This window comes from Zootoca vivipara, chromosome 5, assembly GCF_963506605.1.
Source record: "Zootoca vivipara chromosome 5, rZooViv1.1, whole genome shotgun sequence".
Lineage (NCBI taxonomy): Eukaryota > Metazoa > Chordata > Lepidosauria > Squamata > Lacertidae > Zootoca > Zootoca vivipara.
Window position 1 is genome coordinate 67,098,305 of NC_083280.1, and position 26,098 is coordinate 67,124,402.

General features: G+C 41.2%; 1 protein-coding gene across 4 annotated transcripts in view; it reads left to right on the forward strand.

The window, feature by feature from the left end:
- Window positions 1-26,098, forward strand: part of PRKG1 (protein kinase cGMP-dependent 1) — a 583,016-nt gene that overhangs the window by 457,158 nt on the left and 99,760 nt on the right. For all 4 annotated transcript variants that reach the window (XM_035137531.2, XM_035137530.2, XM_060274879.1 and 1 more), the window contains 2 exons: window positions 2,227-2,304; window positions 6,779-6,873. In XM_035137531.2, coding sequence (XP_034993422.2) covers window positions 2,227-2,304; window positions 6,779-6,873 — 173 coding nt within the window. The remainder of the gene's footprint in view (window positions 1-2,226; window positions 2,305-6,778; window positions 6,874-26,098) is intronic.

Consider the following 26,098-nt stretch of genomic DNA (forward strand, 5'->3'; position numbering starts at 1 on the left):
GTATTAACGTTGTAAAAAAAAAAAGACTAGTTTGCATATATTTACAAGTCTTAGAGTTATTGGAATGCTATGATAACAGTTAATAGAATACATCGAAATGTATGTTTGCCTCTACAAAACAGGGAAAGGAAAATGGGGAAAACAAAGAAAATTCTGGATTCTTTCAGGGCATAATTAGCTACTGCGTCTAGGAAATGTTATGCTATTTTATTGGATAACTGAGGCCTTCCTATTGCCCCCCCTTTAATGAAGAATTTACATTTTCTCCCTGAGGTTAATAAAAAAAAATCCCACTAATAAATAAATGTATTATTTATATTCTACAAATAATTGCCATGCAGTAAGTCCTGTGAAAAATTAAAATGAGGCCTCTTACTATTTCTAAACCTCCCCCTTTAAAAACAATAATGTGATTATTTCCAAAGCTGGCCCGATATATTTTGGCAGCTGAGGTTAACCACAAAACGGTGCTTCCCTGCCAGAGACGAGGGGGAGTGAAGATCTACATGGGGAACAAGGCGATGAGGAATCAAATTAACCTCACTCAACAGCTGAACTGGGAAACAAAGGTCATTACAGGAGGAATGGGCTTGCCCAGGACACCCCAGAAGACAGTCCCCACATTCCCTTCCCAGGGTTGGGAGGAGACCAGCAGTGCTGCCTATTTGCCCAGAGGCAAATGCGGGGGGGGGCGCTGAGGAGGAGGAGGCTGACCCAGCCTCCAAGTGGCTACAGCCACTCTTGGCACTGTAGCAGCAGGTAATGTGCTCCTTGAAGGCTGGGGCCGCCCCTGTGGATCCTGCCTCTTTCACTTTGCCTCATGGACGGGTCAGCGCTGATTATTTCTCATGGAAGTATTCACTGTCTCTGAGCCCCAAATAGAGACACATCGATCACAGCCAAAGTATAAAACTATTGATTTAAATTTAGGACCTAAGCAAGCAAGATGTGGAAAATCCATTATCTTCTCCAGTCAACAATCCCTCAAGGCCTTCCCCAATATTATTTTCCTCATCTACCCGCAAACACTGGCAGAGGTGCAGAGGGAGCGGACTACCCCCGGCACCACTATTCCAGTAGGGTGCCATCGCGGCGCGCCACCCCCAGACATGCACTGTGCACACCCCCGTGCTGGGCGCCACACCCCCACAGATGGCACGTCACGCCCCCCCCACCTGCGCTTGCGGGTGGCGTACCACGCCCCTGGGGCACATGCCACGCTCCCGGGGCACCAGCCACGCCCCTGCCTGCTCTCCACCCCTGGTAGCGGAGCATGCAGCTTTGCCACTGTGTGTGTGTGTGTGCGCGCGCACACACACACGTGTGCTTCTTCTTATAGTTGAGAAACAAGCATATTACTGTGACTTTGTTTTATATGGGAGCTATAATAAATAGCTGACATTGCCTAATTTCCTTGCAAGCAAATCAGGATGTATGGTGAACAACTTTCTGGAAGCAAACCAGGTCTATACTTTGTTACACCTTTTCAATACTCCTCATTTTTGATGCTTCAATGCTTATTTTTGTTTTTTTTAAAAAACATTGAATTCCACATAAGAGAATGTCCTTTAATAAACAATGTAATTTAAAACTTTGAAAAAAGACACTGTCCCCTGATTATCCTCAGTGGACTTAATGTTTGGGCAAGAGGAACCTCCCCTGGCTTTGGGAACATAGCCTCTGAACTGACATCAGCTACCTTTAAGCTCATGTTCTGCCGGAAGGACCTTTCCTTTTTTGCAGAACTGTCAATTTCACAGGAAAATATGCCCTTGGATCCTCTGCAAATGACAACTTTAGGACTGGATGTTTTGGTGGGTTAGATGGCCAAATTCAGATTGGGTCAGAAATAAAATTATATTATCTTGCCATTTCCATCATGATTACTGATAATGGGAAAAGTGAAAAGCAGACAATGATAGGAGGACTTGTGGGGTGTCTCTTAATCACCAGTTTTGTATATGACAGTGTGTGAAATATAGTTTGATGAAATATAGTTTGGTGAAATATAGTTTGTTGAAAACTATGACAAAGACAGTTTATTTCTTTTGAGTTGTTTTACTCCTTGCCACAGGTATTTTCTTAAAATATGCAAGTTGCAATGCTTGAACAAAGTTGTTGTCGCTGCTGCATCCCTAAGAGTTATGTTATGAAACTGTAAAACTGCAAGTTGGGTGACAAACATTCAACATTTCTTTTGTTCTTGTAATTTTTTATTTTCTGCAGACGCACTATGAAAATGGAGAGTACATTATCAGGCAAGGTGCTCGCGGGGACACTTTCTTCATAATCAGCAAAGGCAAGGTAAGCTCATGTGGCACCCTATTTAAAGTGCATGTCATAAGCAATAGTTGCATATTATAGGGATGTAACACCAACCCTCGCTTTTTCTCATGCAGTGCCAAGAGGGATGCAATATTTCACATTTAATTTGATGTTGTAACTTGTTGTTGGCGATGGAGGCTGGAGTTTTCGAATGAAAAACCTAAAGAGTTTCATTACACAGAGCTGTACACATTTTTCCCTTGCAGGGATCACATGATTGTGTAGCTGTTCAAACTAATTTACCTGTTACATTTTCCAAACACGATACGACTCCTGTGAACGATCCCCAGATCTGTACAGAAATATAAACACACTGGTTTATAATACAACAAAATTATATCCAGGAGATCTGCATGTTTCTCTGGAGTTTTTGTATCTGTTTTGACACGTCAGCCCACTCAGACCGTATAGCAAACAGCTTTTGAATCTCAACAGTCTTGAAACTTGGTGCTTACATAAATTGTGAATTACAGTCAATGTGCAGATTAAAGATGAACAGGCTCAGATATGAGCTCCAGAATTTATTCTCTGGCTTCTCCAATACTTCAGACCTCCTCACCATCAGTTCATTGATTCCCTAATCCCTTCCCCCCTAAATAACACTTGTACTGGAAAGTGAGGCAGCAATAGCGTTGGCAAGCAGCATCAAAGACTAAGATAAGGAGAGAAGCAGTAACCCTTGGGAAAACTACAACCTGCAAGGGCTACCAGGACTTTTGGTCTTGCATGGTAGTAGCATATTAGAGGGAAAATTGGAGATAGCTTATCTCTGTCCTTGTTGTAGCCTTTACTGCTTTTTCTGCTCCTAGTGTGCCATCACTAAATATAATTTGAACAGAAGGGTATCAGGGCTTTGGGGGAATCGGGAGAATATCAGGGAAGGCGATTCAGGGATGGGATGACTAGGCAAGAGGGAAGGGGTGGGCAGTTAGCTTGGCTTTTTTCCCTTGAGCCAAACTGTCTATCTTTATTATTTTTTGGAAAGGAGCTCAACTTCTTTTACAGAAAATCTGGTTAGGATGGGAGGACTTGGCCTGTTACCAATACTAAGTCATGGTTGTGTTGCGGTAGGTGCAGAATTCTGTGCCACATCTATCATGACCAGGTTATGATGAGACCACATTATTCCATTTCTAGCTTGTCTGAAAAAGCTTTCATTTTATTTTTCAGACCAATACAATGTGCTGGTTATCATCTTTACTTGTCTAAATAGTCTGCACCATATGAATCTTATGGCTTGTCTCTAGCTGATTCATCTGATTACTATTCTGTAGGCTCTCCAATCTGCCATGACCCATGGTAGGTGGTAGGGTTTCAGTGGAAGTGCCCACTCAGTAGAGTTCTTTATTTATTACTAATAAACAAAGTAAACCAAAGATATAAATACTGTTACAGCAGGTTGAAAGTAGAGTTCTTTTTTGAGAGAAAAGGTATTTCCAGTTTAGTAATATTTTAATCTGGCTCTGAGATTTTTCAGTTGGTGCCTTCTACATTAAATTACATGCTTTGTGTTATTTTTACCCCTATTTTAATGCCATCTTAATAGTTTTGCTGTGCTCTATTTTAATTTTTATTAATATGTTTTGTTTAAGAAGGATGAAACAAATTAGTATGGCAGAAAAAAATAAGTTAGATGGAATGTCCTGAACATGCATTGCCTCTTATTGCAGATATCAGGTTTGTTTATCGGAAAAGGATGTAGGGCAGCCTGCCAGAAACTTGCAACTGTCTCTGACCTGTTATGGAGACCTCCCCCTTAAACTGCATAATCTGCAGTTCTTCTGTTTCTCAGCTACTGGATGTGAACTTTGCTTTATCTGTTTGCTTAATGTGGAGGGTAATTAGAATGAGCAAAGACTAGTTGGTAACCGAACATAATGACCCTAATGTTGAATATTTACTTAAGCTCAAAGCATAAGTTATGCAAATACGTTAGAAATTAATAAAGTGGATTTATTATGTTTATGTTAAGCATACTACATATTAGTTTTCTCCTCCCCACCACCACCACCCTGGCCATAATTCCAGCAACTGATTTCATGGGGACGGCGTTTAGGAAGAAACATGTGGAGGCTTGGCTTTTCTAGAGGGAATAATGAAGCATAGTATCAGTGGTAGGAAACCTCAACCTACAGGCCTAATTAGGGCAGTCAGGCCTTCTCATTTAGCCTGTGCTGTGACTTGGCCCAAAACACACCCATCTGCCCATCACCTAATGACATATGATACCAGGCATGGGACAAGTAAAGCTGTAGTACCAAATTCAAAAGAAATTGAAATGCTCTCCCAATTCTTCCTTTCCCACCTGCAGGTGGAGTTCAGTTTTTGAATTTGACACATTTTTCTGTCTCTCTGTGACAACAGAATTAAATTAAATTAAAGCTGGAAAAAACGAACCAACAGTATACATAATGAGCGTTCAGATAGCTGTTTATTCCACTTTCACGATGTTTCCCTAACTGTTAATTTCCATGTTATATTGGAGCTTTCACATGATGTAGAAGCCAGTTCCAGAACTATAGTGGAATATAGCACAAGTTTAAAACTCATTTCCATGTTATTTGCAAACTGCTTTTTTTCTGGAAGTAAATAACACAGAAATTGACACTAAATTTTACAGAGTGTCTCACTTTAGTTTCGGAAGTGGCTTTACGTCGTGTGAAAGCTCAGATACAATGCAGAACTTAACAATTAGAGAAAAGTCATGGAAATGGAATAAACTGCCCATGGGAATGCAGCCACAAAGTGCAGTTCTAGTTCTTCCTTTGCAGTTGCCACTGTGGCTTGAATTAGACACTTGTTTGAATTCAATTCATGGCTGCAAATGAAGAATCTTCCAGCCATGGCTTGAATTGATTCATCCTTTGCAGCCTGCTTTTGAAGTTGAATCACCTGGTGTCATATGATATCATGTGACTGGCAGGTGGGCAGCCCCACCCACCTTTCATAATTGCCAGCAGAAGTTGGGCCAGTTCTGGATCTGAAACCTCACCTTAAGACAGATATGAGCCCCCGGCCCACATGTCTCTTTCATTCTCCCTTAAATATCTAGAGATCCTTGATGTTGCATGACTTTATTACACTGCAAGTTTCCGCACTCCACTCTCACACAGGAAAACTCGCAGCTGTATGATGTCATCTGTGTCCCATGTAGCATATTCCTGACATTATGAACAAGGGGGTGGAATGAGGGGGCTGCTATTTGGGGCATCAACCCAGCACCTGCCATAACATTCAGTTCCAGTCTTGTGAAACTATTAGGAGAAAAATATATCAACCAAAACTGGGAATGTGAGTGAGTGAACATTTCCTGAGCCAGGCTCAGGAAAGAATTTCATGGGCTTGTTAAATTGCCTGTCTCAAAGGAGAGATGCAAGCTCTTAAAACCCTCATCCCCCCCCCCCCCCCCGCTTGGATGAAAATCCATCAGGAGAAGAATTACTGCCTTCTCTGCCTGAAAAATGCTTTGTACTGCCTGAGCAAAGGCTTTGTCAGCCAGGGATTGTGTGCGCTTTGGCAATTGTTTCAGCTGGCAAAGATACCCACAACCCTCTGAAAGTTGGCCACATACCCCCATTGCATTGCATATTGATGATTTTAAAACATGTGAGGGCCAAATCCAGGGGCTGGACAAATTCCCCATGCCCCAGTGAAGGCCTGCCCCCCACAGATTTACCTCCTGAAGCATCTTTTCCCCACCCCTATAGTATCCAATGGAGCCAATCACTCCTCTGGGAGAGGAAAAACGATTTCCAAGTGTTTTCTCAGTTCTTTAAAATATAACTTGAGTTCTTACATCTATAATTTTAGTCCCAGGTTATTTTAGGAAATCAGGAAATTTCGGAGTTTGGGAATTTTGGGTAGCTTGCCAATCTCTAAAATGTGTATGCCGTATAACTGTTGTTGAACTGCATAAATGGTTGAGTATTGTTTAGTATTTCTGTTGTTTTTTCTGTTTCAAAACAGGATGAGCCGGGGGTTATATAAATGTAAGACTTAGAAAATGGGCACAATCCAGCTCTAGTTATGTGTTGTGAGTCATGTGAAACAAAATCTGTTGGCTTTGGATGGAGATACATTTTATATTCTGCATCATAAGATGCTTTTACAAAATCTAGGTATATGACATCACAGTGTTACGATGAAGAGGATAGCAAAGTATTGATATGACATCTTTTCTTTGTGCTCTGTAGTATACCCTTAAATTAACTGGCCCGGGCGACAAATGCTAACAAGTAATACTTGCAAAATTCCTAGTCCAGTATTATAGTTCCATTTTTCCAGATGGGGCCTAAAGTTTGAAAACGCTAGCTTGGAAAAGGTCTCTCAAAAGCTTCATTATGGAGCTGAGATATGAACAGATAATTTAGTTTACAGCTTTTTCTCAGTGCAATATACCTTTTCAGAGCCAATATCCTTTCACTGTCATTTTTTAAAAAACTCTTCTGTTCAGGTAAATGTTACTCGTGAAGATTCGCCTGGAGAAGATTCAATCTTCCTCCGTACTTTAGGAAAGGGAGATTGGTTTGGAGAAAAAGCACTCCAGGGGTAAGTATTAAACTTTGCCTACATACACAATTTAGATTTGCTTTGAGTAACGTTTGTCTTGAACAGCTGAAAAATTACTGTAGTGGCATCAATGCCGCATTATAATGAAAGCTGTGCTAAATTGAAAGCTAGAACTTAAGGAAATAGAATTCTCAGCCACTCTCACTCATCGTTTTGTACTAAAGCAGAAGGCAGGCTGCATATAATTTATAATTCTTTGCAATCGTATGTAAGCCTTGTTATGATTCTAAATGATTTATCAAGCTGCTAAAATGTTTGCTTTCATTCCTGCCTCCCACTTTCCCCCCTTTTCTTTTCTCTGCATTGAACTTGGCTGGGTCATTGCAAGAAGTCAAAAGATGTAAAATAAAACTGTGGTTGGATTGCTAAATAGACTTTTCGGATTTGCATTTTATTACTTTATGCAAGAATGGTGAAGACTCTGTGGCTGGTGGGGCAGTTCACTAGTATGAACCGATGATCATAGCTGTGATGTGAAACATCTCCTTCCTTATTCACCTGTTCCAGGGTAGTACTGGAGATGGGGGTAATTATCCAACAACGTACTTCCAAGAGTGCAATGACTTTTGGCTGCAAAGTAGAATTTCCCCTCCTTCCCTTGCACCCCTCCACACTGCCCCCAATCTGTGTTTTCCCCAAACACTCTAGAGCAAATTTGGGGAGGGCCTGGGGTGGGAGGGAAGGGAGAAGTTCCATTGCACTAGCAAAAGTACTATGTTAGATACTGCCCAGTGAGTGCTATCTAGATAAACATCTTTATCTGTCCTAAGCCTGTCCTGTTGTTTTCATTAATTTGCATTGTATATTTAAAAATTCCCTCACAAATTAACATTTTAATTCATATTACCCCCCCCCCCCATTTCTAAATATTTCCCCCCTCAAACAGCATTTTGAAAAAGTATTTTAATACGCATTTTGAGCTGGCCCATTCAAGAAATGTGAAATCTAATCAAGAGCTAAATTCTACTCTGCACATTATTTTGGGAGGTGCACATTAATTCAGTTCATATCAGATTTACAGAGACTGAATTCCTCAAGCACCCCTACTTCTAAGGTAGGCATTAATATTTACCAAATACTATTGTATTGTACAGCTCCATCCTTTAATGTAATAGATCAGGCATCCCCAAACTTCGGCCCTCCAGATGTTTTGGCCTACAACTCCCATGATCCCTAGCTAACAGGACCAGTGGTCGGGGAAGATGGGAATTGTAGTCCAAAACATCTGGAGGGCCGAAGTTTGGGGATGCCTGTAATAGATAATACATATTCTCCTAAATACTCTATTGGTACACAAAGTGTTCCTCACCCCCTCCCATTGATACTTTATAGTTGTCTTGTTATAAATGATTCTTCATTAAATTAATGTAAGAACTAGAAGATACAAAACTAATCCATTTCAGCAGAAAACCAAAAAAATTCCTTCAGTAGCACCTTAAAGACCAACTAAGTTTTTATTTTGGTATGAGCTTTCGTGTGCATGCACACTTCTTCAGATGCCTGAAAACCAGATGCTCAAAATGAAAAGATGAATCTCCCTAAGCAGTTTGTATTGATAGTATTTATTCCAGAATGGCCAGTTCTTACTTATTTGAATTCTTATTCATTGACTTTGATTTCTGAAATTCAGGTGAAACAGTGGGGATATTTATCAAGCGTTCCCAGTTTATGGAGGAAAGTTTAATTATGCAAATCCTTTTTGAATGAAAATACATTGCTGAACTCCTGCAGGGCCCAGATTGCTAGCAAGTTTGTTGTGTTCGAGCAAGACTTGATTTCAGCAATATTTGTTAAATTGCTGAGATATAGCTACATATCAGTGAAATATGCTGGTGAATAGTTGCCCAAGATAAGCAGCTGGCATGTTATTATTTTCACAGATTGGATCATTTTTCCCCACCTGCGTTTTAGCATTATATTTTCAAAGCCTCTTTGGCATTTTAGCTGATTGTTGTCCATTGATTCTCATACGGGGCAAGACCTTTAAACCAGTGCTGTGAATATTTACTCTGTGATTATGAGATGTTAAACTGTTTGAAAGGACAATTCCAGCTTTGGGAATCTCTGCACAACAGAAGCTGCTGCAGTGCAGTTCCTTCACAGATCACTCAAGCAAAGTCAGAAGGCATGGACCGATATGAGAGGAGGTTGTGTTATATGTCCTCCTCATGGCAGTGTTGCCCCACAAACACCTTTCTTCATAGCATAAGGAAAGTGAACCTCCTAATGATGAGCTGATTCTACAATCTTATCTAGTTTCTTACAACTACAGGAAGAAAAAAAAATATTTCTTTGGGCTGGTCCAACTTCTTGACTTTTTAGAGCAAATTTTGCACTTTTACAAGAGATTTCTCCGCCCGAAAAAGCCTTCCTTTGTGCTAATTCTCATCTTTTTCCATAGTAGTTTGCATAAAAGAATTGCTGCAGCTACACTATGTTTTCTTTCTTCTTCCTCTCTGTACATACAAATAAAATTATGACAGGAATTAAATTGTATCCTAGAGGGCAAATGTAGCTAATTGCTTTTCCCTCACTCTGAACAGCTAATGCCAGAGGGTTTCTGAGGCAGCCTGGCCCATCACACCCTATGATAACAAACTCAGATGCTGGTTGGCGACAGTTATGTTGCCAGACCTAGAACATTGGCAAACAAGAAGGCAGTATTGGCTTCGGTGCAGTCCAGAATTTTCAGAAGTTCTACTAATAGAATATTTAGGGGGGAGAAACTTTGAATACACCTTCCCACCATTATTTAGTGAGGGCTGGACATGAAGAAAGACTACAGGATGCTGAGTTTCTGTTTGTGGGAAACAAACCAGAAAATCAGGCTGGGGTGAAGAAATGGAAAACAGTATCCTGAAAATGGGCATGTTTGGCTAGCTGGAACCCTGTACCATGCCTCCATTAGAGATGGGGAGATACACCTCACATTTTAATGCAAACCCAGTTTATTTGCATTTCCAAAAAAAAAAAAACCCACCCAATACACAAAGTGAAATGCAGCTGTCCTTCAAAATTCACATTTCTTCCATTTTTGTGAGATGGCAGTTCTCCAACAACAACAAAAAGTGTACAAAAATGCATATGTCAGTGCAAATACAGAAAGCCATTATAGTAGAGTAAATTGCTTGTAAAAAATGTGGTCCTTAGGAGAAATGTTTACTAAAATGCTGAGAAAGTTCCATGAGGTATAAAAATAATAATCTGGAAAGTGTGTGCACACCAGGGAACTACTCATCTTTTATACTATCTTAGTAGTGAAAGAATTGTCATCTGTCTCCAGCCATATTTTCATAGGGCATGAGAAGGTCTGTTGATGGTAACTTTAACTTGAGCTTCATCTTCTTTGCTATCTGATGGACCATTTGACAAGGGCACTGTACCATTCTGTTTGCTGGTCCTTCCCCTCTTTTAAATCTTTAAATGCTCCTTTGACCACAAGCTTTGTTATGCTTCCCTGTGTGTGACATTTTCCATTATAATCGCTATTGTCTGTGGTCTGATAGATATCTACAATGTGTTCCGTATCCTTATTGCACACTAGTAAAACTTAAATTAATGCCTTCCTTTTGTGTGTCCTGTGTGCTGGCAAGGGAGAGGAACAGTTATATAGGGTTCGCCCCCAAACTAGGAGACTGCACTAGATATGCCGTTTAGATTTCATGCAGTTTTGCATGAAATATAATCTGTTTGGGATTTTATTTTTGGCTCTTCTTGTGTTCCCTTGCCTAATGTGCAGTGTCTTTTTGCTTGTATTCATTAGAGTTTAAAACACACACACACACACCCAACTTACCATGAATAGTTAGAGGTTGGCTTTCAGATATAGAATTTTTTAGAGCGTAAAATCTATGTAAAGTTTTGTGGATTGTAAAAGGAGCCAAAGACACTTTCTTAAGAGCTTATAGAAGATGATATTTGCCCAGAAATCAATATGCATTAGAACACTAATGCACTGTGGCTTGGGCAATGTTGCTGAATTTTAATATATACCTGTGGCAGGGAAGGGGGTGGTTATGCATGCACACTTTAATTTTTCAGAGACACAAATACAAATGTTACATTTTCATTTTAGCACCTATTTTTTCTGTTCTAGACCCCAGGAGGTTTTCTGTGCAGTATAATCATTATATTCCTCATCCTATTTGTCTCTTATTTCACATAAGAGCAGAGTAGGGTATTATTTTTCCTTGAATGGAGGAACATCCCAAAGCTATAGCTGATAGGAGTCAATTCACAATCCAACAGAGCAGATAGGTCTTATGCATCTGAGTTAAGTAAGTTGTATATTCCACTTTGAATCAAGCTCAACCTTTCAAAGTACCGGTGCAAGAGTTCACTCAGCTTCATTAGTGCCCCAAAGAACTTTGGGAATGTGTGGTATACCATATTGATCATTAGTAACTATGATGGATTGGAGAGAGAGTGCTTGCTGGGATTTTTCTGGGTCTGGGAGACACCTGGCATGCACATAAGGCTAAACGATGGTTTGTGGAAAGCCAATGTTTTCTTAACAAAACATGAATTATTCATGCGTTTTCCCACAAGTGATGGAACAAACTACAGCTTCTCCCCCCCCCCAAAGTTTCTCTTGTTTTTCATTCAATTTTGCATACTGTTTTTGTAGTTTTGCAAATATCTGCAACGGGGTGTTCAGACAAGTCCTGGTTAAAAGAGATGCTGAGTTTGCATATAACACTGATCTATAGTTAAAACAAGCCAAGCTTCATATTCATATTGTGCTTTGTTGGCAGTAAACAAACTATAGTTAAGCTGCTGGGAAGAGTTCACACATAATGCTAAACCATGGTTTAATAAACTATAGTTTCATAAACCATGGTTTAGTGTTATGTGTGAACCAGGTCTTTACCTCAACACGTTGCAGAAGATTTGTCTGCCATGCTTTATTTCCAGCATAGAACTTGCACCATCAAAGTAGAACTGTAGCAAATTTTTATCTATCCTGTCAACATAGCTTCACCAAGCTAGGGTACAATATCAAGGAACAATAAAAACCACCATGAAAGCAATAAAACTGAAATCACAGCATATAAACATCCTTTTAAAACATCAGCTAAACAACAGTAAAACTAAAGCTATCCCACACAATATGTTCAAAATAATTGTACTATGTTTACTTGAGTTACTGAACTGAGATGCATATTTCCCCCCCTATAATTGCTTCTTAATTTCCTCCCTAGTTCAAAACGTTGAAAAATGTCAAACAGTACATTTTTGAGCAACTTGTTGTATATTCACAAGGTGATAAGGGGCACGAACCATCTGCAAGTTCTCCTGTATAAGCCTCACTGAAATGAACAAAAGCTGTGTAAAAGCTCTGGTGCAATTCCCCACTGTAGCTGACCCAGAGGATGTGGTCTTGAGCTTAGTCTTTCTGAGACTTGCATTGATATTCATATTCATTTCACTGCCACTTTCATGTTAGTGACACAGGATAGCATCTAGTTAGATTTGGCCCCAGTTTCAGAAGGCGACTGTACATTTCCACCAAATCTCAGGTACAAAGTGAGATTCTGTTGAAGCTAGTCTCCTGTTACAAACAGAAATAAGCTGCTCTTTCAGTCCATTGTTTGCCAAATGGCTTCCTACTTTCCTCTTCATTTGACACAGGGACATTACAACGTATTACAAATCACCTGTTGGGATAGATAATGCAAGTTTTAATTTACTAAATTCATTCTCATTTCTCTCAGTCTATGCTATGCCTGAATAGTTGTGTATTTTAATGCCATTTGAATCGCCTTTGGTAGATTTATCATTAAATATCAACATGGTGCATCAGTTCTGGAGTCAGTCTGATTGTATAATGCCATGCCTTTCATTTGAATCTCAATAGCTGCTGGCTTCTTAACACAATTATCTCCAGTTTGTGCAGAAAGTAGGATTTAGTAGACAATTTATATCAACAAATCTGGAATTTATTTCAGCGATCTTAGTGTACCGGTAGTAAAAATATGGCAAATTCTAGTTACCTGTAACTTCTTTGATTCTTGTACCTTCTGATCCTTAAAAGGAGTTTGTGAGGAATAACCTCAAGTTAGGGTAAGTTTTAGTGAAGTCTGAGAGCAGTTTCAGGTTTTACAGGTGACTTGTTATCAGCCACTGCCTACGTTGTTTTTACTTACACAGGCAACATAACTTTACTTTGCACTAAATCATTTGAACATTGCAAACAAGTTCTTGAGGTAGAAGTGTGCAAGTAATTGTGCAGGCAGCTGGTGGCATTTGCGTGCAATGCATGTTCAAAGCCACTCTGAAAATACCTTAGTGCACATGAGTGCCCCTGTGGAGATCTTCCTGGTGCTTCTGACAGTCTGTTTGCATGGATGTGTAAATGCAGCTTAATTTGCTTCCGATAGACCAGGTGCCGGGAGCCTTTTCATCCTGAGCTGATTAGTAAAACGACTTAATATATAAACCGAAGGGATGAGTGGGAAAGAATATATATGGCGATATTTAATGGAGGAAAGACTTGCTGTCTCCCACACCCTGGAAATGTGTGTGTGGCAGCAGCAGCAGCGGGGGATTGGAAATATGTGTAAGTGTGTGTGTAGGGGGGGTTGATGACTGTATTTATGTGTGCCAGATTGTACATTTGCTTTTATGGTACAGTGGTCCCTCGACTTACGAAGTACTCGACTTACGAAATTTTGAGTTACGAATGGGGGAAAATGGCCGCACACTTACATTTTTTTTTCAACATCTGAAAGGAAAACTGTTGTGGTTTAGATGGGGTTTTCTCAACTTACGAATTTTAGAGGCGGTTTACCCGACTTATGAATTTTTCCATTTCCAATGCATTCCTATGGGAAACCCGCTTTTTTCGACTTACAAACTTTTCGACCTACGAATGTGCATTCGGAACAGATTAAATTCATAAGTCGAGGGACCACTGTATTATAAATGTTTCTGTTATGTAGTAAACCAATATGTAGAGTGTGGGAATCCCAATGATTAGGAAAGTTTGATTCCAGTTAAGTAAGATTTCAAGTGAGCTCCAATATACAAGGTGGGAAGTACTAGAGAGAAAGATAGTATTTTTACATTCCTGTAGTACCGTGTTTCTCCTAAAATAAGACACGTCTTATATTTATTTTTCTTATAAAAAAACACATCGCGGCTTATTTTCGGGGGATGTCTTATTTTTTATTAAGCATGGTACAGCATTGTTACTGTAAGTATGTTACGGGGCTTTCTTGCGCCGCCCGCTGAGCCCACTGCTGGGTCCCTAGGCTTGACGCGGCGCGGCTGGGGCTGCTGCCGGCTGCTGCCGGGTCCTGCGGCTTCGTGCGCCGCCCGCTGAGCCCACTGCTGGGTCCCTGGGCTTGACGCGGCGCGGCGCAGCTGGGGCTGCTGCTGGCTGCTGCCGGCTGCTGCGGCTTCGCGCGCCACCCGCTGAGCCCACTGCTGGGTCCCTGGGCTTGACGCGGTGCGGTGCGGTGCGGCTGGGGCTGCTGCCGGCTCCTGCCGGCTGCTGCGGCTTCGCGCGCCGCCCGCTGAGCCTACTGCTGGGTCCCTGGGCTTGACGCGGTGCGGCGCGGCTGGGGCTGCTGCCGGCTGCTGCCGGCTGCTGCGGCTTCGCGCGCCACCCGCTGAGCCCACTGCTGGGTCCCTGGGCTTGACGCGGTGCGGTGCGGCGCGGCTGGGGCTGCTGCCGGCTCCTGCCGGCTGCTGCGTCTTCGCGCGCCGCCCGCTGAGCCCACTGCTGGGTCCCTGGGCTTGACGCGGTGCGGCGCGGCGTGGCTGGGGCTGCTGCCGGCTCCTGCCGGCTGCTGCGTCTTCGCGCGCCGCCCGCTGCTGGGTCCTGGGGCCCGTTCAGTCGGAGCTCAGCACGTCGCTGGGCTGGGGCTCCCGCTGGGCTGGGGCTTGGCGCGGCGTGCGCTGCTGCATTTGCCAGCTCCCGCTGGGTTGGATTGGTACCGGTACCCCCAACATGTCTTATTTTGGGGGGATGTCTTATATTTTTTTGTCTTTAAAAGATCGTGCCATGGCTTATTTTAGAGGCACGTCTTATTTTAGGAGAAACACGGTAAAAATAAGATATTGTGTTAAACTAACCTCTGAGCTCTTCTTAAAAAAAAAAAACTGCTTAAAGTTCAGAGGAATGCTATTCCATAAGACAATGGAAGCTGAAGCTGAAGAAAACGAAGCTGAAGCTGCGTTGTGTACATCCCCTGAGCTAAAAGCTGCAGACCTATGCAATTGGAATGTCCTTCGTAGCTTTGTTTTGATTGAATGTGTGTTTCAGCAAAGTTTATGTCATATGATCAAAATACTGAGAGCACAAGCACATACAGCATATGCTTTCAGTATAATTTTAGTCATTGTGTTTTTTCCAGCCCTACTACACGAGGTTCTTTACACGGAGATGCTATAGGTTTCACCTGTACCTTCTGCATACAAATCATGAGGCTTCCCAATGAGCCTTGCCCCAAATAATAACAGCAGACACCTGTGTTTGTTGCGCATATGTTGGGACCATAGGGATTTATGATCACATTTTTTTTAAAAAAATCATACTTTTAGTGGTTGGCATTGTCATGGAGAGCATGTTGCCTTATTTTCAGAAATAGCCTTCCAATGCTGTACATGTGATCCCTCTGGGAAGGGAGATTATAGTTTCCTTTTAAAGCATGAATTCAAGAACATCATTAATACTATGGGCATGTCGGCAGCTTAAATGACAGACCTACTGAGGTAACAAATAAGATCACATCCTATTTATATTCTCATTCGTTCAACGTTTATTTATAAGATACTGTCATTTTAATTCTTCCATTGTTTATTTGAAAACATTTATTCGAATCTGACATCCAATATATTGCATATTTCTTTTTAAGATGTCAAAACTTATTTTTGCATACATATTCTGGAAAATGGCAAAAATAATAAAAAATATATTTGCAGTAGTGACAGTGTAAATAGAGACAAGTTTGATGGAGTTCAAAGGCATGATTCAGGCAAACGTAAGTACTTTAACATACCATGGAGTTCAGTGGGAAAGTTAAGTACTTGCTTAGCATTAATAATAAATACAAAATGGTTGGAGTATGATGCAGGCAACATTTTTGGAGAAAGGGCCATCAATCAGTTTTACATGTTTATGGAATTTGATTGGCATGGAAGATTACAGCTTAGTTTGAATGATTCAGGCAATCACTTCTTCGTGTTCACATTGCAATCTGTGCTTGAGGAAAAACTGCTTCTTCAAAATCATAGATGTCATGTGAAATCAGTAGCTGGTCATCTTGAATTCCGATACATTAGCGTTCAGCAAGTGTGCATACCGTATCTGGGAGACTTTTCCAGCTGACATACCTGAGAGAATTTTCATTAGGTTTTTCAAGTGGGAACATGAATGTATTTGATGGGGAAGGATTATGACTTAAATGAATCTCTTTCAAAACAGTTGTATTAGTCGCATAAAAAGACTCTATTCATATTGGATTTAAGTAATGCAAGAGCTTCTTTTTATTATTAAAGCGAGAGCTTATTTTTCAACTTTTCAGCAAATGTCTTAAGACTTTTTGAAATGATGTGCAATTGCCTGTGTGCTTTTATGTAGATTTCCCATATAATAAAACGGAACCACAGCAATTCATCCCAGTTGAACAACATTAGCAAATACAGCACTATGGGTAATGAACAAATGAATATAATATACACTGGAGCTGGAAGATCAGTGAACACTAAAACTGAAATCTTTTGTGCCTTATCAGCTGTCTGCCTTCTGTGCTGAATTTCAAATTGCCACTTTGCATTTCAAAAAAACATGTTTACATAAAACACAAAATAATGAAATGCATTAGATACTCAAAGGAAACAATCATGTTAATAAAAATTCCATGAATACAACCTGCTTTCTATGTATTGTAAGAGGGAGGAAATGCCAAATTTTAATTGACTGCCTGATAAAAAATAGACCCCTTGCCAAAAGTCTATTAGAAGATAAATTATAGTTCTATTTAATATGCATGAATAGTTTATGCTTCTTTCAAGAAAAGAGAAGTAAAGTTGTCCACTCTTTTTCACTCTGCAAGACAAGTATTTTTATAAAGTAAAGTTCCAAAATCAATACAAGGCTTCAAGCAAAGGTAAAAAGCAGAGTTTAATGGAAAACATTTTTTTGGAACCATTTGTTTTTGTGGGAAGTAGAATATTGGTTGACTTTGTCAGAAATTTCTTATTTAAACTTCCCATGCTCTTCCCCTGTTGGCAGTGTGCTAATTTAGGAATGACACAGTTGGGTTTTTTTTTTCTTAAAGAAAGTAAGTTTTTGCTGGGACTGGAGATTTAAACGTAATTCACTGTTGTGAAATTAGAATCCACCCCCCAAAAAGTATCTGTTGTTGTTTAGTCGTTTAGTCGTGTCCGACTCTTCGTGACCCCATGGACCATAGCACGCCAGGCACTCCTGTCTTCCACTGCCTCCCGCAGTTTGGTCAAACTCATGTTCGTAGCTTCGAGAACACTGTCCAACCGTCTCGTCCTCTGTCATCCCCTTCTCCTAGTGCCCTCCATCTTTCCCAACATCAGGGTCTTTTCCAAGGATTCTTGGAAAATCTCTAAGAATGTCCTATTTTAACAAATACGGGTTACCCCATATGAAGAGAAATATAATTAAAATATAAATCAAAGCTGTTTCCAGGTAAATTAGGCACACATTTACAGAAAAAAAATACTAGGTCAGGCTTCATGTTTAATTTGTCTGGCCATATTTTAAAACAACTGTATGTCTCTCTGTGAAGAAATCAGATCTTTATTAGAAGAAATTTAAATATAAGAACTATTCTCTTCTAACAGTTAACCGTGTAAAGGGGAAAAGACTGATCTTACCGAAACTAGGGAAATACACCATATTGGGGTTAAGTTGACAGCCTACAAGAACAGATAGAACTGATACTGTCACTGAAGACTAGAGACTCAGCTACATCATTCAAAATACAGCTATTTTAATGCATTATAAACATGTAACACCAGATGGCATCGGAGAGCACATAACCTTCTTATAGCATTTTCATATAGCATTTTTTCCCCATCTTTTGCTCTAACGATTTAATTTATAGCGGTTTCCCCCCGGTGTATAGATCCATCCTAGGTAACTTGTGAGGTTTTTTTTTTACTAACAATGGCTATAGAATTTAGCTTTTAAACGATGGGGTACAGTTTAAGAGGTCAGTTTGTACTCACCTCACTGAAACCTATTGGTTCACAGTAACAGGCCAACAAGGTTTTCAATTTCCAATAAGAACCTGGTGATTGATTGGAGGGCTCTGACTGGAGAGAATAAAAGGGTAGGCTCCATTTAGTAGCTATTCAATCAGTTGGCCGGTCTATAGGAGACTTGACGTGATTTGTTGGGGCACTAAAGAAGAGGAAAGAGACAGCTTGAGAGCAGGCCTGTGCCGAGAGTGGGGGCAGCCAGGTACAGTTCCCCCAGGCCTCAGTGGGCTAAGACTGCCAAGAGGCCCTGCCATAGACCAGCTGCTTTTTTTGTTTGAGTTTACAACTTTATTCTAAGAAGACTCCCACCCTGGGCTTCAGATAAGCTCTGCACAGGCCTGCCTGAGAGAGTAAGGTGCTGAGAGGAGCAGGAGCTGCTGCCACCAAGGGAAACCACCAGAGACAGTCTAGCAGTTGAGACAGCCTTGTATCAGCAGCCAACTCCTTAAAGCTAAAATCACTGAAGACAGAAGCAATGGGAAAGGAAGACTCCGGTGTCATTTATTTGGAAGAGCTGACATGAAGAACATGACAGTTAACATGAAGAAACAGCTAGTCCCTGAACCAGAGTGAAGACTACCTCAGTGTAGCTTGCAAGATAACTATGGGGAGGAAAACCTGGCCAGAGCAAACTTCCTGATTGGTTAGAGGATTCAGACTGGGGAGCACTGGGACAGCACTATTTGGGGGGTCAGTCAGTCAGTGTCATCCAGCAATTCTGCAGAAGAGCTAAAGGCAGATCATCAGCTGGTGGCAGTTTTCTTCAGGAAGCAATGAGTCTCTGACCCGAAAGAAGACTTTGGGTAAAGACCCTGGTGAATTTTGTAGGTTTACTGGGGTGAATGAATCCCTGAGAAGAAGGAAGACTTCAGATGAACTCCTCTCTGTGAATTAACTGAGGAAGGAGAAGCATGAAGGCAACTGGCTGTTAGTTTCGATTAGGAAAGAGAAGTAGAACAAGTAAATAGTCTTATCTTTAAAGTATCTAAAGCAAATAACTACCCAAGATGTTACATGTTACTTGCCAATAATATTATATCATATTGTATTCCTAAACCCAGCCACTATGTTGGGGAAAAGGTGAATACTGGAATTATTTGCAACTAAATGATGGCAGTGGAGTTATAGAAGGGATAAGAAAAGCACTCACCTTTAATACCTGAAGTGCAGAAAAATAATTTAAGGATAAAACGGGGGCAAGTGGCTACAACCACCTTAAGACTTACCTAATAATGTAACAAATGAAGTTCACAGAAGTAAAGTCCCTTGTCCCCTTCTTCTCCCCTGCAGCTACTTGTGCTCCACCCCAAAAATCCTCTTTGGAGGACTGAGGTCCCTCCTGAGAAATGGGAAATGAGAAGCAATGTACAGTGCTAGAGAAGGAGAGAATTGCCCAAAATAAGCTAACTCAAGGAAGTTCTTGGAAAGAAAGCCGTCACCTTCCCCCAAAAGCCCCTTGTGTGAATCTGATTAGGTGGACAGTAGCTCTCTTTCAGAATAAATAGTTTGATTACAACCCGTGGAAACATTCTGGTAATACAGAAGTGGTTGATCTTCATAGATTTTACTATACCATTTCTAGTCTTTCAATTGCCTATGAGATAGATCCAGGCAATCCTTTATAAGACAGTAGATTTCTACATAGAAATTAAGAGCCTTCTCACTTGCTTCCTTGGCCTGAGATTGCTCCAGCATTTAATGGAGCAAAATAACACGTCTGTTTCTTACTTCTTACTGTATTTTAATTTTGCTGCATCCCTGTCTTCAGCTTATCATCTCTCTCTCCCCTCCCCAGCCACCTTTTTCCATTCTAATTATTTGAGTGCTAATGCATCCCAGAAGGATTGGCTCCCACTTGTGAGGGTTGCCTAAGGTATAAAGGGTTAGTTTTGAAGCAAGTAGGAAAACATTGGCTGTGCTTTGTGCCCAACCCTAAGACTGATCTCCAAGGAAGCTGGAAATGGAAGCAATTAAAGTATGTGAAGGGAGAGAATGCAAATGAAGATTTTTTTTGGGGGGGGAGTTACTCAGCACAACATTTTCAGTATTTATAGAGCTGGGAATGATACTTTAAGTAATACAGGAAGATTATAGTAAACACAGAAAATAATTTAGTGGAACCTTAAGGAAAAGTATTCAGATCAATGGTACACAAATCCTATTCCACAATGAATCTTACAGGGTTCTAGAAGATTATTTCGTCTTGTAGGTACTAGAATATTATTTTTTGTATTTTCTTAAAATACGCTGGTATTTTAAGATAGTGTTGTATTGGAAAGGACCAATTGGACATCTAGCCCAACTTCTGATGAATCAAACACCCTCCACTCATTAGCCTCCAACTTCCCACACAAAAGCGCTCACACACCAGTTAACTGGCACAGTCTTGACATGCTTGAGAACAATATTTTACATTAGGAGTATACTCAATAACAATTCATTGTACAGGAGTAAATGACTAAATTCTGCTGTTCATTGTATTTTCCATCTGTAGAACATGTCTCTGAAAAGAGGACAAGAAAACATGAATAGACATTGACAGCACAAGGAGAAATGATTGCTTCCCAATTACTTTCTCTCCTCACCCGCACACCATCTCTCTCTCCCTCTCTCCCTCCCTCCCTCTCTCTCTCTCTCTCTCTCTCTCTCTCTCTCTCTCTCTCTCGCACACACACCACACCACACCACACCACACCACACCACACCACACCACACCACACCACACCACACCCTACTCCATTCACACAGCCTCTCAAAGAGCATATTCTGTCTCTCTTTCTTGCGGACAGGAAATTCCAGGCTGCTAAACTGCAACTGGCCTCAGTTCACTTCATAGGTGTTTGCATGAGGCTCCTGAATAAGCCCAGCTGGAACAAGCAGGAGCACTGCTTGGTGCATTGTGCCCACAGTGTTTAAAAATACAACGACAGTGCTATTAATACACGTGGTCACATGTTGTTTCTAAGTCAACAAGAAATCTGAGCATGGCCTTCCAAATGAAATACATATTGTTCTTAACCTTTGCATGCATAGATCAGGTCCTCCTTTAAAGAGGGTGCATGTTGCGGTGAGACCTGGAAACCAATGCCCTGTGTTGTGGGTAGGTTCGATTGGTCAGCCACAACACCCAATTGGTAGGTCCCTCGTTGCTGGGTTCAATTTGGCCAATGGGACGCAGTCCAAATGGATCAAGAGACCTATATATGCCCATGCACATGACCCAGAGCTTCCTCTTTCGGCACATGCATTCAGAACACCCACCCACCTCTCCCGATTTTTAGGGCTTTTGCGCTTGACCTTGCTATGCCGTCATGTGCCGTCTGTCGTTGGGACAGGGGCACGGCAGGAATTTCCCCAACTTGGCTGATTGGCTGTTGCCATTTGGGTTTCACCTGCCGCGTAGCGAATCGTCACAACTTGTAAGGTTGCAGATAGGCTGTGGTTCAGGTGATAGGGATCGGGGAACGCTCTCGCCATCCCTATGTGAAGGGTATTCTGTTAAAGGAATCCAGGGACTCAAATGGTTTGGCCAACCCCTGAGAGGGGGTTGTGCCCATGCCTGAGTCCAGGGGGACATTTGGGTGGCAGACATAGTCTGTCCCCGACTTTCCGCTTACCCAGGTGTTCACTCTTGGCTGACCTATGGGAGAGCCCAGGGGCAGCGCTACCTGCAGAGGAGGGAGCTAGTCGAACCAGAGCCTATGCAACCATTCACTTTCTGTAATCAATAAAGTTGTGGCCTAAATTCTGCCAAAAACCAAAACCAAAATTTGAGTCAAGTGTGAATTTATTTAGGGGGGAGGTTTCTGGGTCTGAACACACAAAAGGGGTTGTTCTAATAACATTTTCTGTTATCATCTAGATACTTTTCTCACTGTTATCATATGTACATAGAAATAGGGCCGCCTTGATCCTTGTACCCTGACTCTAGAGCTCCATCCCCCTGGAGGTATGAATGGTTCCATCACTGATGAACTTCTTTCACTTAATTAAAACACATTTGTTCTTCCAGCCTCAAATTCAAGGGCCATATTTTAACTGTCAAAGGGGACAGCACCTAACCAGAGGTATTTTTGGTGGCTGTGGTAGATATTTTGGAATCATCTTCACGATTATAGCTACAGTATGTTGGGAAGGAGAGGGAATTATTTGTGATGCAATAGGGTTCGCCTTTTGAGAATTTAGTAGCTTTTGGGGAAAATATCCGCATCCTAGTGTCAAGATGACTCTGACTTAAAAATAAGTAAGGTGATTTAATTTATTGTTTTTTAAAAGCAAGTAACAGAAAGGAGAAAACCAAGAATGTTTGAGTCATAGCTTAGTGCTAGAGAACATACATTTCACTCAAAAGGGAATGTGTTCAACCCACAGCCTTGCCAGCTAAAAGCATCGCTGGGAGAGATGTCTGCCTACCTTAGGCAGTTATTGCCAGTGGGGTATGTGGCCCAATGCAGTGGCAGAGCAAGCCGATCAGGAACCCGGGGCAGCATGGGCAGGGCCAGCCATCCGTGGGGGGGGGGGGAAGCTGGTGTAGGATGTTCCGCGGGGCCTCCGAGAAGTCTGCCTGCCTCCTCCTACTTAGCCACCCTACAGCTGGGGGGAGGCAGTGGGCGGACTGCTTGGGCAGCGTGGAGCCTGTGCGCGCCAAAGCCACCACATGTCTCCCAGGAGACATGTGTGGCTCAGGCGTGCTGCAGGCCCTGTGGGGAGTGCCGCCCAGCATTTTGTCATCTCCCCCTCAGTGGTGACACCTGGGACAACCAGCCCCCACCGCACACCCCTTCCTCTGCCCCAGGCCCAATGTGGGTTTTTGTTTTTGTTTTGCTTATTTGTTTTGTATTTTGTATTCTCATTTTATGTTTTGTGTTGCAAACCACCCCATGATCTTCAGATGACAACAACATGGGAACCATAAGTTCATGACTATGCCTGTTCACTGTGAAGTAAGTCCCACTGAGTGCAGTGAACCTCCCAAGTAAATGTGGAAAGGACTACAGCACTTTGAGACTAAGAAATATATTCAGGGATATAAAGCTGTTATCTGCACGGAGCACTTATGACAGGGTGAAGGATAAACAGATGTAAATCAATAAACCTTTAAATGCATGGCATTATCATTTATTGCTGACCATCTCCATTAGTTGATATGCTAACTTTGTACATTTGAGTTTAATTCACTTTTCCTTCTTTTACACTCGTGGCTGTTCACCAGAAAAATAAATGTAACTGTGAAGATTTTCTGGAACACTTTGTGAGTTTGTGGAATGGATGTTGTACTGCCAAGTTCTGGTATAACCTTCATAGCTTAAATAGTAGCAGAACCAGGGGAATATGATATCAAGAAACATCTATTATTGTGCGGTTCACTTAGCATCCTTGCAGAAAAAGGCCTTGATTTCTTTTAAATTCAGCTCTTGGGAAACTTCTTAAAAGCACACATTTAGGAGTTTTAAACATTTGCATCAAAATGGTTAGACATGTCAATGGGAGGCTAATATTTAAATGGTAAACTATGAAAGTAGTATATTCTTGACAAGTATGACAAAAGTGAAATCATCATAATTCAGCCTTGTGTAACATCATGTATCTGCAGATGAACACAGCCATCTTCGAAATTTTTATTTTAAGCAACTTGTTCTCTATTCCATCAACTGTTCCTCTTGGCTAGGTATCAGATGGTTTTCCTGTTCCTTGGGCCATGAATTGAATGGCAGTGTAATTGTAATTAAGAGTTCTTTGACATAACGTCAAAGAAACAAAGATATTTCTGTCACTGTTGCCTTGCAGAACAGAAAAGCCTTTGCAAAGTGGTCAAATTTGTTTGAAATGCTTAATGATTACAAATAACACTAAACAGAAGTTGTAGAATGGGAAATATTCTTATTTCCCAATGCATTAAAATCCTGTGCACCCTTACTTAGGAAGAAGCCACGTTGGGGCTTACTTTTCAGCAAACATGCATAGTAAATGGATACTATTAAATCAGTATATAGAGAGAAAGAAAGTACAAATTTAAGCTATTAGCTGAGTGCAAGTGTCTAAATTGATCAACAACCGCATATGAATATGTGTGTCTCACAGAAAGTGTCATATAGAGGAGGGAGAAAGGTTGTTTTCTACTGCTCCAGAGAAGCGGACACGGAGCAATGGATTCAAACTACAAGAAAGAAGATTCCACCTAAACATTAGGAAGAACTTCCTGACAGTAAGAGCTGTTCGGCAGTGGAATTTGCTGCCAAGGAGTTTGGTGGAGTCTCCTTCTTTGGAGGTCTTTAAGCAGAGGCTTGACAGGCATGTGTCAAGAATGCTTTGATGGTGTTTCCTGCTTGGCAGGGGGTTGGACTGGATGGCCCTTGTGGTCTCTTCCAACTCTATGATTCTATGAAATAGGACAGTTCATAATGCATGGGAAGGATGTACTGAGAAACAAGTAACAGTCGTGACTTGCAATCCCAAGATGAAGATAAAGTTCCACTTCCAAGATTAAGATCTTCACAAGTGGTTTTATTAGGTACTTTGACGCAGTATGCTGTGAATGATGTATTTGCACTGAATGCCACTGACTTAATTTTTAATTCTAATAGAGTTTCATTCTGGTGTTGTAATGTTGCGTGAGGCCATTTGTGTAGGATACCTGCCTTTCAGCTAGACAAAGAGCCACATCCTGTGAGCTAAAGGTTTCACTCGTCTCCAAGAAATAAATTAACAGCTTGACATTTTTGCAGAAGAAGGCCCTATGTAAGAGACTCGGCAACACTTTGAACACAAAATTCTTTTGTACCTGTTGGTGTATTGCCCTACTGCTGCAAAATAATTACAAAAAAGGTTTAAGTTTCATCCTTAATGCCATTGTGCACTTGTGAAAGATTTGACATTTTTCAAATATGTTTCCAAGCATGAAATCACAGAGGAATACAGACTAATTTAGAAAAGCATGTTATAGTTTAACACAGTTATTCTTGTTATGTCTAAAAAAATGTTTGTTTAACCTTCCGCAGAATTATGCTCTCAATTTACAAGCAAAAGAATGAAACACAGTTTCATTTTGTGTGCTGAACTGGAGATATCAAAATGAAATGCAACGGGCTGTTCCATTTCCCCTGACTAGTATATTAGTGACCACAATGTCCCTTCATTGGGGCAAGAAGCTGACACCTGATAACCTCTGCCTATGTTTCTTCCTCTTAAAGCACAAGTGGGCCACCTGTGACTGGGGGGGGCACGTGGACCCCCAGCCTCATTTTGGGCAGGCCCTGACACCTCCACCCCCCCCAATTCTCTCATCCCTTGAAAGCTCCTTCATTCCTGTATATTCTATTCTTATTTTTCCTGACTTTTTAAGGTGTCCACTATAGTTTTAGAACAATTGGAAGCATTGGGAATCCCACCCTACTTAGGTATCTGAGAACAAACTGGCAGGCTTTGTGATGTGTGCATGTGTGGCACAGTAAAGTCAGGCAAGAATTACTTTCTGTTACTTTCCAGAACAGCTTTATCTTTTATTGCAGAAAAACCAAATCTCTGTATACTTACTGAGAGAGTAACCCCATAAAACACAATTGAGGCTTACATCCGCATACACCTGCATAGGATTGGGAATTCTAATTTGAGATAGCCATATTGAAGATGGAAATTGAATAAGGGTGACCTTTCGCTTCTGGCTCTGAAAGGTTGCCAATGGCAAAGAATTGGGGGAGGACATGAAATAAATTGCAGGCCTTGTGTAGTGGACAAGTGATTCTCTTAATGCAGAAATAGACTAGGTACTTAGCCCCTGAGCATGGTGCAGCCTTTTCAAAATCTTAGTCCCTTGTTTTCTGTAATTTGTTTTCTCAATTCAGAGATTAGATTGAGTTGTGTAACAGCAGCCAATCTGCTACTCTTTTGTAGGCTCCAGGTTTCAGAAACTACCTTGATCATATTAAATAATGATCAGAATCGTATGCTGTGAACTCTTTTG